At 45.4% G+C, this 13,160-nt stretch overlaps 2 protein-coding genes across 4 annotated transcripts in view; one reads left to right on the top strand and one right to left on the bottom strand.

Annotated features, from left to right (window-relative positions):
• The window catches only part of LOC121602568, a 70,318-nt gene extending 57,578 nt beyond the window's left edge, over positions 1 to 12,740 (top strand). For 2 of the 3 annotated variants that reach the window (XM_041931335.1, XM_041931343.1), the window contains exons 8-19: positions 3,926 to 4,003; positions 4,075 to 4,257; positions 4,340 to 4,530; positions 4,627 to 4,977; positions 5,044 to 5,135; positions 8,521 to 8,743; positions 8,820 to 9,167; positions 9,238 to 9,788; positions 9,876 to 10,015; positions 10,092 to 10,213; positions 10,285 to 10,499; positions 10,577 to 12,740. In XM_041931335.1, coding sequence (XP_041787269.1) covers positions 3,926 to 4,003; positions 4,075 to 4,257; positions 4,340 to 4,530; positions 4,627 to 4,977; positions 5,044 to 5,135; positions 8,521 to 8,743; positions 8,820 to 9,167; positions 9,238 to 9,788; positions 9,876 to 10,015; positions 10,092 to 10,213; positions 10,285 to 10,499; positions 10,577 to 10,860 — 2,778 coding nt within the window. In that variant the 3' untranslated portion in view covers positions 10,861 to 12,740. The remainder of the gene's footprint in view (positions 1 to 3,925; positions 4,004 to 4,074; positions 4,258 to 4,339; positions 4,531 to 4,626; positions 4,978 to 5,043; positions 5,136 to 8,520; positions 8,744 to 8,819; positions 9,168 to 9,237; positions 9,789 to 9,875; positions 10,016 to 10,091; positions 10,214 to 10,284; positions 10,500 to 10,576) is intronic. The other variant, XM_041931347.1, reaches the window with a different exon arrangement.
• On the bottom strand, positions 5,163 to 7,499 carry LOC121602592. Its single transcript, XM_041931349.1, has 4 exons — positions 7,156 to 7,499; positions 6,877 to 7,071; positions 5,772 to 6,231; positions 5,163 to 5,684 (listed from the first exon to the last, which is right to left on the bottom strand). The coding sequence occupies exons 1-4, from the start codon at positions 7,323 to 7,325 to the stop codon at positions 5,232 to 5,234; spliced, it is 1,278 nt and encodes a 425-aa protein (XP_041787283.1). The 5' UTR covers positions 7,326 to 7,499; the 3' UTR covers positions 5,163 to 5,231.
• Positions 12,741 to 13,160: the final 420 nt, after the last annotated feature.

The raw sequence follows: 13,160 nt of genomic DNA, 5'->3' as shown, positions 1-13,160 counted from the left end.
GCATCAGAAGCATCAACTGTCAGTTCGACAAACAGCGCTAGAGACCGAGCCGGTCGTGATGTGTTTTTCGATGAAAAATTTACCAACCCATTGCTAGCCGATTTTCCCCCAACACAAAGATATAGAGCACAGACCACCGTGTTTGCGAGAGAAGAGCAAATGAATGGAAAACTCGAGTTGGTACAGCGCTCTTTTGAACAATAAGCGCGAACCCTTCTGGTGCCCCCCGGGAAGTGGACGTAGGGAAGGCGGCGTGGCCTGCGGGACAGTTGATGGATGGAGTTGAACATTGAACAAGCGAAGCCACAACGTTTGGCGCGTGTTGAAGGTTGGAGCGCGCTGCTGGTTGGCAGGAATGTTACACTACTATGCCCACTGTGCAGTTTCGTTCGCTGGTACTACTACAGCGGGAAGAAAACTGTGGGATTGGAAAATTGTAGAAAAACGATCGCCTAGGGATGGGAAGTGAGCACGTGTGTGTGTGCGCGCGTGTGCGTGAGGGAGTGCTGGGAAAAAAACAAAAAAACGGGGGAAAATAAAAAGAGAGAATGAGAGAGAAATAAATAGAACGAACAAGAAAGAGAAGGAGAGAGGGAGAGAGAGAAAGAGGGAGAGAGAGAGAGAGATGGAGAGAGATAGAGAGAGAGCGTGAGATTACAGGCATGATAGGAGAAGAAGAGAAAGCAATACGAAAGATAAAGTGGGAGTTGAGCGAACCATGCGTCGGGATGTTGTGGGAAGCTGGTAAGAGGGAAAAGATGAAACACACACATACATACACACGTTCAGACTCACGCACAGCATACCAGCCAGTCTTTGACTCTCGAGTGTCTCGGCGTACCATACAACGCAGTTTTCACGAGTTGCTTCGAGGGAACGTGTGTTTACTTTCGCGGTTGTAACCAGGCGGAAGTAGTGTGGTGCAAAAATGGCGTGAAACAATTCCCTGTCGAAAGAAAAAAATGTCCAGCAACTCCCTGGAAAAGAGGGGGTGCCTAGTTTTCCGATCCATTGATGGCATCATTGATGGAAAAGCTTAAGGGACGCTCTGGGACGAACATCCTTAAATCCTTCCTGTTACTGTCGCGTCCACGTATCTCATCGAACCTGACAGCAGTTAGTCGGCAGTCGGTGGATGCTGGAAGCCAAGGCCATCGTCATTGCGCTCCATCATGGAGCGGCCCGCTCACAAAGGGAACTGTTGGAGACCAGTCGTTTTATTCTTCTATTTGCTGTTCTAACCGAACCGTTACCATAGCGATTGTACGATGATGTAGTAGTGGGAAGGGTTGGTCATCTTCCTGTGCTAGAATAGCCTGACGCTACGTATCGTATGGAGCTGTTTGTGCTGCTCTACGCTGTAACACTCCACAAACTAGATCGTATCCGACGCTCTACCCAGTGCACAGCAGTGTAAAAAGTCTAGGCACTGTGACTGGTCATAGGCAAAACAGCTTTTCCTGAATAGGAGTTATCACAACGTGCCATTCTTCAAAGTGCTCCAAAGCACCAGTGTGATTCTAGCGTGCAAATGGCTTAAAAGGAAACTGGCTCCTACGACTATCCCTCGCCCCTAACGAGATGCACTGTTGGCAAGATTAAGCGTGTGTTGTGAAATTTAGCTGTGCGCTACGTTAGCGTTAGGTAGCTGCGTTCGATGAAGCTGGTCCGAGATAGAATACACCTGTACGATCCGATACAAACAAAATGACATGGACAAGGGGGTGAAGCTAGTCGATATTGGTGGGTGCGTTAGTTTGTGCGTATGTGCGTGTGTATCAGTGCTTCCAGCAGCTAGCGAACGACGATACGAAAAAATGTTCATCTAGCATAGCAATGTTGTTGAATTTTGTTGATTCAACATAATAGTTTTGTTCCAAGGTTTGGTGCAACATCTATTACGCGGACTACTGAAACCATTCGTTTAAAATGCAAAACCGATTTGTTAGTGTGTAGACAGTTGTGTCTGACGTCTCAATGAACACTTAAATACCAACCATTTCACGAGAAATAATTGTTGAGTGCATCGTTTGTTCTGTATCCGTTTCTTTATCCCTATCGATATTGCACATTAGATGCTTTGCTCGTATAGTACCATTGTCGGTAACACATCTATACACAATGATGCCACTCAACTTCTGTTCCGATTCGGAGGATGATCCCGAGCGGACGCCAAAGTCGACATCGGAAAACACCATGTGGCACAACGTTATCAGCTGCTATAATGTAAGTGAACCCAAGGACAGCGGATACTGATGTATTGTAATCGTTGTCTCAGAAGCGCAAATGGACGGTTGTGACTGTTGAACTTGTTGTGATCGCTATTCCAGTAAACACATTTCCTCACATCTGTCCCACAACCTGCGCCAACTTCTGGGAACGGGTGCATTCTCGGAGCATATACATATTTCAAGACTTGAACGTTGACAGGCGAAGGTCGTGGTAAAATTCAGTAGGATGGAAGGGGTGGTTGACATAGTTAGCGCTATTTATACAACAATAACGCCCGTTGTGACGGTTTGTCGCCACAAGCAACCGTAACCGTGCGGGGTCATAATGCACCGCCCAAGGCACTCCCCCACAGGCAGGCTTATGCATCGCTACGCTGGGTTCGAAGTTAATATGGGACATGCCAAGTCGCAACTATACGGTATCAACAAGTGGCTGCCGTACTGGATACGCGTTATTGCAATTCGTGTTCTGTATGATGGAAATGTTTATTGTATCTCTAATCCTTCAATTTGAAGCGTGATATTATCTTGAAGAAAAATTCAAGCTGTTTAATAAATGAGTCTTTTGACCATTTGTTTTATGAATAAATTTACGTATTGTTTGTTGGTCTGTACAATTGTAAGTAATAAAAAATGGATAAAAAAATGAAAAATGCTGTAATGGAAGGCACAATTGATTACAATTTGTGTCTGAGAAAAGTCTGGATCAGACAAGTGTATTCACTTACACTTGTTTCATCCAGACTTTTCTCAGACACAAATTGTAATCAATTGTGCTTTCCATTACAGCATATTTCATTTTTTTATTCATTTTTATCGAAACGCTAATTGAGTGTTTAAAATATTCGTGCTGGATTTTTTGGTTTCGTATATGCTACGAAAAAACCAGCTTGTAATTGAATTTTACTCATATTGATTTTCTAAAGCTATTTATAATAGCCTGCAGTTACGTGGTGCAATCGTTGAGCTTGATTTTTTGTTACTATCATTAATAAACAAAACAAAACCTCGCCCGTCATGCTACACGGGCAAGAGCTTGACCCGTGGTCATGCTTTTTTGTTGTTGTTTGTCAACCGTTCATGTGCAATAGAACGGTCGCTCCATATAGCCAGTGGCCCGTTTGATCGTGGTGCTGTTTTAGTGGCCCTGGATTGTGCTGCTCTCTCGTGTGACATCCAAATCATGCACCCATTCTTTAATGCATCCATCTATCGATCCATATACATCAATTCACTCAACCACTTCCGTTTTGCTTGCTTGATTGGATGCTGCCCTCGTTACGTTCCCCGGTACAAAGCGGGTCCCGGTGTTACACATCAATCCGTCCGACCGATTCGATCCCTTTACCTCCAATCTCGCCCCATTGTCATTGGCCGAGCGTTTGCAAGCCGTAGCGAAAAGTTGTGAAGGAAATTCAATTACTGCTACATGAAAAGCTTTTAACAGGAATGAGATTTTAATTCAGTTACCGATTTTACCGTTCCTCATATCGGTGGGTCGACAGACTGTTGTAGTTCAGTCTCGGATCCGAATCGGTCCTCGAGCGAAGTTTAACCAAATCGTTCGGCTTGTCAAGTTGTAAATGAAGGCAGGAAGCCTGACCTAATACATATATGTGATGTGTGCTTATTATTTTCTCTTAAACCCTCTTTCTCATACACACTCAATTTCTCCTTCCCCATTCTTCTCATAGGATACACGAACTCATGTGGTGGTGGAGCTGTTCAACACCGAAAAGTCGTACGTAGAATCACTACAGACGATCGTACTGGTAAGTGGCGGCTGTAATTGATTCGCTGAGTATCGTTCAACCTATTTCAACTGATTCGTTTCGCTTTGCAGAAATACCTTAATCAACTAAAGTCTCCGGAAAATGCTGGCCTAGTAGATGTGCAGACGGTGGACGAGATATTCTTTATGGTTCCGGCGATTCTGAACATCCACGAACGATTTTTGGAGGAGTTGCGACGCCGATTGGACTCCTGGGACAAGATGCAAATGATTGGCGACGCGTTCGTAGACGTGGTAAGTGTGATCGGTTTCACGCGAGTAGGATGAGCAGCACTCTAAACCACTTTTTGGGTTCTTGATTTACATCGTACACCAGTTTTCCCGACCGGTAATACTCGACACGTACACCTCTTTCGTAAACAACTGGAATAGAGCAAAGGATGCAATCCGTAGCACGCGACAAAAGTGTCCCGCATTTGCAAGGTTTCTGGAAGCCATGGCACGGGAACACAAGGGCAAACTCTCGCTGGACAACCTGCTGATCAAACCCGTGCAAAAGTTTCCAAAGTATGTTACGTTTCGGGGAAGGTCGACTTCTATAAGAATTCCTGCGGCTAACAATCGTTACTTTTTGCTCCGTTTATTTTGTTGTTTTTTGCGCAGCTACGAACTTATCTTCACAAGACTGATTAAGCACACGGATGTGACACACCCGGACCAGAAGCCGTTGCAGGAAGCGTTAAAGCTTGTACACGACATACTTATGTTTTTGAATTGCAAGGAGAAGGAAGCGCTGGAGAATGGGCAACGTGAAACGGCACTGCGCGAACTGGAGGGTGTGATTGAGGGTATGAACGACCTGGTGACGCCCGAGCGAGCCTTCCTGCTGTTCGACCTGGTGTCGATGCCTTCGGGGCAGGTGACGCGCAAAGAGCGTGGCTTTTTCCTCTTCAACGACCTTCTGGTGATAACGAGCATCAAGCGAAGGAGTGGAACGATACGAAAAACCAATATGTAAGTGGTACAAGCGGATTATTGTGGGGATAAAATATAAACACCGATCTAATACTATTCTTTCAGGACCTGTCCGGGCAGCGTTGCGTCGACGTTGGATACGAACAAGTATAAATATCTCACGAAGATTTCGCTGGACGATTTGGAAATTGTGAAGTGTAAGTAAAACTCCAACGCCATTGACATCCAAAAAGCTTTGCGTTTATTTTCACCGTTGCATTGAATGACAAGTTATAAGCCATTTCTCGCGAGTCTTAACGTTGGAAGCGCGACATAAGGCCCTTAATTTTGCTCTCGTTGGCTCCCCAATCGAGCAAGCCAACCATTTCGTACGCCTTAAGCTGCGCTACAATGCTCGGAGCATGGGCACGCAGAACCTGCTTTACGTTGGTGGATTGGTTGGGACTATGCAGGGTCGGTTGCATCGGAGGCGTATTGTGTGCATCCTTGGTACGCATAAACGGCGACACGGTCAGGGCGTAGATCACCTGCAGAGAGCCGTGTTTGAGCAGCTCCACCTGCAGCTCGAGCAAGGAGGGAATGGACTTCATGTAACCCATCTTTTGCAACAGCAGTACGAGCGTTTCGTGGTAGATGTACACCAGCTCGTCCCGATGCTTCTCGAGCACTTCGTGTGCGGGTGAGGCAGCCAGGAAATATACTAGATCGATGATTGGCGACCCGACGACACAGTTTTGGAAATCCACCTGTATTGCCAACAAAAAAAGCAAAATAAAAAATTCATTTAGAAGTCGCGTAGAGACTAGCTGAAAGTAAATGGTAACGACTCTTACGAAAATTGCATCCACCAGCTCGTTGCCCTGGTACTTGAACAGAATGTTGTTGGTCCAGAAATCACCGTGGTTTAGCACCTTAAATCCTTTGAAATCACTCGCGTACGCTTCGATTGCTTTCTGCAGCGCTTTTGCCGGAAGCTTCAGAAGCTTGTCCGCCATCGGTTGGCTAATGTCCAGCTCGGCAGCCATTTCGCCAACCATACGGATCGTATCGGGGAAGTAGCTCAGTTTATCCTTGTGCTCGGCGTGGAACGTACCCTTGGTAAACTTGGGAAACGCTTGTCCATTTTCCGACAGCATCATTGCGCTGGCAGCATGGAAGAAGGCCAGCTTTTCGACCGCCATCTTGCTCTGCTCGTATGAAAGGCCGAGCGTTTGGTTCTCCACGCTATAACCGCGCGCAGTAAGATCCTCGAGCACGACCAGATCGGACGGTGTCTCCGAGGAGTAGATAAGTCTGTGGCAGGGATAAAGTTATTTTGAAATTTAAAAGGATACTTATGTTGAAACGGTTGCTCGTTTCTGAACAAATTAAATTATTTCAATAATCTATCACTCTTGATAGGGCTGAAGCATGATACATCTTTGCTCCAAGCTATTCGTTCGCGATCAATCCTTCTCGGCAGCTACTATCTGATGTGATGATTAGTAATCATATTGCCAATTGGGCAGTGCGCTCCCAAAATGCGCCTATTCATTTTCCCGATATCCGATAACGTAACGGTCGCTTTATCACCAAGTGAGAGGTAGTTGTGAATTGTCGGCTATCTGTTGCTAGATAGCGATATGCTTTGTACCAAGCACACAAAACCAAAATAAAAGATTGTCCGCGTATAGAGTTCTTTTTGTTGTTGCTTTCAATGGCACGCCGATACGGTTTATGACCTGTTCGCCTGTTGGGTTGTACTGGAGCGAACAATTTCAAACGTAAGCACTGAATGCACGCGACCATATCGTTTGTCTAATCATTAAGTCTACGATATTATATAATGGCTTCTGCAGAACGCATCAGCTGACCATTCCACGTAGAGCGTTTGAATCGATCTAAATCAATCGAGGAAGGTAAGCAGTAAATTTTCCAGTTGTAGGTGTCTATACTTACTGTGGCGCTAGCTCGATAACACTACCGAGCTTGGCAATCATCGTTACCATGCTGGGCAGTACCGACTTGTACATGAGAATTTCCTTCTCGAACACATCGGCCTTTTTGAACTGCTCGACTAGCAGCCCTTCGGTAGGTTTAATTTTCGCCACAAACGTAATTACCGTTTCGATGGGGTTTACCTTCGACGTGTACCTGGGAAGAAGGTGTAGAAGAATGGGGCGTGTCAATGCGGGAAGAAAAACGCTGCTTCATGTCTTGCACACAAATTGTACACACTTAATTAGGATCCGGTTCATGGACGATCTTGCGTAGGGATCGTTAATGTCCGCCGACGCTGGCTCGACATCGTATGCCTTGATTTTCACCTCCGTCTCACCGTACTGCGTTTGGATGAGGTTGGTTAGGAAGAGCGAGTTGACAAACTTAGTTTCGGCGGTTTTCGGCATGTCGGAATCGCGTTACGGAACACGGTACAGGGTGGAATGCAGGATGAGGGAAACCGATGCTGAGCTAAGCACTTGATTCGTACGATCCAGGTGATGGTGGCTGGAGCGTTGCAGACGAACTGCCGCTGGATCGTGGTGCTGCTGCAGCCGTAGGTCCAACGGGGCTAAAGAATACTATAAAAAAACTAGACCTAGATAAAGCGGTTTGCCACCCTCCGGTATGGTGGCGTACCGAACGTGGTCATATCAATGGAATTGATAAGGCTTATTTTGCGGCACTCACGGCGCCGTTTACATGACGTGCGTTGTGTGCATACTGTTTGCGTTTGCGGTATATCGTCACATCTTGATATGCGGTGTTCCGTTGGTAACGATAGAAAGTGCAGCATGGAATGTACTAACACAGGTCCGAATTCTTGGATTGGTGATTTATGGCTCCGAACGTGGTACGACTCCACGTCTATTGGTTGTTTCAGCAGTTTATTACTCCCAGCGTAAACAATAGATCCAACATTCGCGTATTGCGGAACGAGTTTTTGTGTTATTGTTCTTCTGACAATAAAATCTGGCCATTTCAGTTTCTCAAGGATAGTTCGTATATTAATTGAACCACATCTGGTGTTGTGAATACCGTTGAATTCTTTAAATGATAGCAACACGGGGTGGTAGAGGTTCTGGTGAGGGCTCTATATAGCCTTTGGAACTTACCTACATTAGTTTATATTTTGTTTCATTGACATCTGGCTCTATACTCTGGGCCTTTTAAAAGATCAAACCTCTTAGTTCGTCATTCATACGTGGTCGTTATTGGCTACAGCTTATGATTAGTGTTGCTGTTGATTTTACCTAAAAATCTTATCGCATACAAATCACTTTGCATGCAGTAAAATTGCTGGCCACTGCATTAAACTATAGGGCCTCTATATGATTGACTCAACTAACACCTATTTCTCTGAACATCGCTGAGTGACTACTACATCTTTGATATCGGTGTCGTTATTTTGATATCTAAGCACACATATTTTTTAAATGGGCCTCTGATTCAGGAAATGTTTCTGTTGATATGTCTATTTTGTCAGACATCAAAAATCGAATAGAACTTCAAATACATTTGAAGAGAAGGTCAAGGTTTTGGAAATTACAGAAAACTACTTGCTTGCTTATTCAATTTTGTTATCATCTTAAATCATTTTAGCTAAAGATGAGAATGTCAGACGCATCATGAAGGAGATCGAACATCTCACCGAGGATAGTAGCAAGCTGATCCAGATTTCCGACCTAACCGCCAGCTTACGATGTCCCCACGGGTCGTTGGAGGAGGCAATCCGGGAGCTGCAGCGTGAAATTCAGCGCCAGCTCGCAGAACGCCAAACCAACGATGCGCAGCTGAATGTGTTGGAGTTGACGTGGAACACTTCGTAAGTAAAGCGCAACTAGTCTACACCCTTCGTTGCCTGTTTGTCGATCGTTGACTGAACTAATTTGATCTTGCAGCAGTGGTATCCAAAACATGACGGTAGTGTTTTCGAAGCCCGAAAAACGCACCCAGTGGGAGGAGATCTTTGCGGAGGCTAAGCAGAAACTGGCAAACAGTGTGGAGCGATGCCAAATACCGGAGTTTTTCGTATCCGTGCCGATCCGTAAGACACGGGCCGGTCTGCAATTCACCTGTGCCTCGCCGACGCTCGGCGTGCAGAAGGACGTGTGGGTGTGCAACAGCGATGGGTACGTGGGTCAGGTGTGTGTGCTCAGCCTAGTGCCAGAACCGTCCGTAACGAGCTGTAACGGTGTGTGCAATGCACGCATACTGTGCGTCTCGTCGGTGCCGGCAAGTGAAGAACGGTAAGCGAATGAGGATTGCTGGAAAAAGCTTAGCATGTAAAGCTGATCTCTTTCCTCTTGTTTATTTCAGTGTACCAAACTCATCCTTGCTGAACGTCAATATAGCAATCGTGGATGCGTCTGTTAACAGCGGCGTATCGAACAGACCGAACAACGCTACCGTTGCTAGCTCCCCTTCCAAAGTGGTCGAACGTAAGGGTTCGTTCAAATCAACCGAAAGTAGTAGCAGCAGTACACCACGGGCGTTAATCAACAACGACTCCAACGTTCAGCTCGATTCCGGCAGCTCTAGTGAAGAATCGGACGCCGAAAGTCAGCCGGAACGTGTTGCGTCGAATCAGTCGTGCGCTACCAGCGCTTCCCTAACGCCAAACCACCGACAGCAGGATTCGACGGCTAGCACGAACGCAGCCGAGGAGACGGAAAATCAGCAATCGACCATGTGGCTGGGCACCGAGGACGGTTGCATACACGTGTACAACTGCACCGACAACATTCGGATCAAGAAGAACAAGATAAAGATACCGCACGTGAGTGCAGTGTACTCGATCCTGTACCTAGATAATCGTGTCTTTGTATCCCTTGCGAACGGTGATATTTGCGTGTATTCAAGGGATCGAAGTGAGTAGCGTCGTAGAAATTGGAAAAGTGATGGGAGTAATTGATATCTTACGGATTGAAATGTTTATTTTCCCCTTTTGTTTGCAGCTGGTTGGAATGTCTCATCTCCACTGACGGTGACAGTCGGTACAGTGAGCAATCCCGTCGTGAAGCTGCTTAACGTACACGGGAAGCTGTGGTGCGCAATACAGGGAACTATAAAAGTATTAAACACGAAAACTTTACAAGTAAGTGAGGTGTTTTTTTTTTAAGATAAGACAAGTGTGCTTGTACTAAACGGTGCTTGCGTTTGTTACTTCTCAGATCGACAGCCAAATTCAAATATCGAACGACTCCAAGCCAATCACAAATATGACAGTATTAAACGACTACGTGTGGATTTCTGTGCAGAACTCTGCCCACATCAAATGTTGCCATCACGAAAGGTACAGCGGTTGTTGACCGTTGCAAAGTTCTGTGAATGTTCTCACTCCCCGCATGAACCTTTCTTTTGCAGCTTTGAGATAATTTTTGAGGTAAACTTAGCACCCTCCGTGAACAAGATGCTCTCGAACTGTGATGACATCATCCGGCAGCATAAAGCCGCCTGTCTGCGGGTGACCTCGCTGCTGGCTTGCAAGGACCTAATTTGGGTCGGCACCAGTGCCGGTGTACTGCTCACGATAGGCGCTCACAACGTTGCCAAAGGATCATCGATGCCGGCAGTGACAGGTGCGCGGTTTTTTTGTACCAACCAAGGTTTTCTGGCAGTGACTTAACGGATCTCTGGTGTTATTTTTCTCCCACAGGTCTTCCTCACGGCCATACGGGGCATGTGCGGTTTTTGACGTTTGTCGAATCGCCGGACGGGGACAATGCAGAGCTGTTGGCATCGGAAGGAAGCATCCCGTCTGGCGGTGGACCATCGACTCAGCCGGGCGGAAAGTCTAACAAAGCGTCCCAACAGCAAGACCTGCTGGTTATATCCGGCGGCGACGGGTACGAGGACTTTCGAAGCGCAGGGAACAACACGCTGAGTGAGGTGGCGGGTCGCGAAGACAGCACCAATCACCTGTTGCTCTGGAAGGTGTGAAATCCTGCGCTGAAAAGTGACTCGTTCCACTAGTTTGTTGTTTTTCTTTTGTAACCTTTGTTTGAATACCAGAGCACTAGGAAGGCTCCAAAAAGGTATCTCCGGGTGGCATCAGTGACGATGCAATTTTTTGTTTTGTTGTGATGCAAGCTGGTCTTGCAGATTTGTTTTGCCATTTTGTGTTGCTTAGGCCTCGTTTCAACCGCCACACGGTGGGGTATGTGAAGCCTTTTTTTAACGATTTTGAAACCAAGTGCATGTAGCAAGCACAGTTGCTATTGCCACAAGACAATAAGAACACGATGATGTCAACTAACTGTGCATAAACACCCAAGGGGCAAAGGTAAAGGTGTGTGCATTGGGTCGCTTTCGCCCCGCACCTGGATACCGGTTCCTGTTCGTTAGCCACACGCGCTGACTGCACTATTCCAGTGTACTTGTGCGAATATTATCGTACGCCCAAGTACACCGTTGTGCTTAGCCCGTTTTGTTTTTGAGTGTATTAGCCAAGATAGAATCCTTCTCGTATTATTGTAGCCTATTGCAAACAGATAAAAGTTACCGGCATCAACGCTAGATATTCCGCTGCTATAATTAAATAAGCCTTTTCCGTTGTTTCGTTTCGTGTATCGAGCGTAATCTGTGCACAATTTTAACTATCGATCATACCCTCCCTCATAATACATAGTACAGTGTGTAAGACTATCAATATATATATAGTAGCACCTAACACTGTACCGTGACTATTTATAAACCATGTTTATAATCGTAAAAACACATACGCGGCCCGATGAGTAAACGTACGTGCTTTTGGGAACGTAGCAAGAAACATGGACGATGAGCGTCATAGGCGCCAATCCAATCCAAAATTGAATCAGTTAACAGCCAATTCGGAAGTGTGTAGGAAGAAGCCTTGCACTTCAGCTCGGGTGTGATGTAAATATGAGAGTCCGCTAGTCCGAAACCCCAAGCAGCATCAGGAGCCTGTACCCGGCCAGACGGGACTGGCCAATGTGTGTATACATTCGTAACCGAAGTAAAATGTAATGGTAAATATAGGTAGAACATTCGTACTGTGCGTTACGTTATTTTTTGTGTTACACACAGCTCTTTAGAAAAAAAAAAACCAGCAAATCAAGTCATGACGGACCACGTCTGGAAAAGGGGGTGCGAGTAGCAGTGCATCACGGTGAAGGCAAGCAGCATGGCTGCGTTTGAAAACGTAAAGAATTGCCCTACCCACTACCCACTGCTGGGGTCTTACTTACGCATACAAAGTATTCCAGAATGATGATTCATTTGTAACGCCATAATAACACGAAAACTGCACCGATTGCAATTTCGAGCATGAATAGATGAATTAAAAGGTAAACAAATGCGATGTGTAAACATATTGATATAGGCATATTATATTGAAACTCCCTTTAACAATACACTCACAAGATTATTGTGACGAAGAGAAAATGTAATTCTGACTGTTAGTGTTTGCAAAGTGCTTTGCTCCGTCAGTAGTAGTGTTGTCCTAGCACTAGTGTGAAGATTTATTGTCATTTATTTTTTTGGAGTAATTTAATCACTCACCTGTAAACACAACAAACATGCTACGTTACCGAACAATTAGCCAACATGATATGAAATCCTACGTTTACTTGTGCGATATATAGTTTTTGTTTCTTGTATCGTGTTTTTATGTACAGTGTCACCCATAACCAAGTGGCGAAAGCAACATAAACTTGAAGGAATATTATAAAGAAACCCCCCTCCGTGAAATAGCCAGCACCATAGTACGATTTATACTACAATTATAACCGATACGTGACCAGCAAAAGTGAAGAAAGAAAGAGAAAAAAGGGCGGCGAAATACATTTTGTCGAAATTGATCTTCGTTTTGTGTATGGAGCTTTAAAATATGAAGATTTTAAAAAGATAAATAAATGATGACAATCCGTTGATTAACCCTTTTCCAAAATATGATCAACTTTGAGCTTAACTTTAACCGCATACATGTACGTTTTGCATGTTCGATTTGAGTCGTACAAAGCGTTTGCGATATACCTACAATAAGAACGCGACGGTCGCGCTTACCGTGACATCATTTGGGCCGTGTGAGAGAGGTCAAAGCGTCACTAGAACCATCAGCCATCGGGGGTGTCATAAATATACACCCCCTGCCCACAGACACGTACCCGTGCCGTTTGAATGCTTCACTCTTGTGCGCGAAGATTTAAGCGTGTGAAAATGCAACGTTAGCGTAATTGTTTTCTCTACATTGTGGTTGCTGCCGGTGGTCAGCACTATTT

Source organism: Anopheles merus, chromosome 2R, assembly GCF_017562075.2.
Source record: "Anopheles merus strain MAF chromosome 2R, AmerM5.1, whole genome shotgun sequence".
NCBI lineage: Eukaryota > Metazoa > Arthropoda > Insecta > Diptera > Culicidae > Anopheles > Anopheles merus.
The sequence above is the reverse complement of the archived record's forward strand: the minus strand, read 5'-3'. Positions and strand labels throughout refer to the sequence as shown.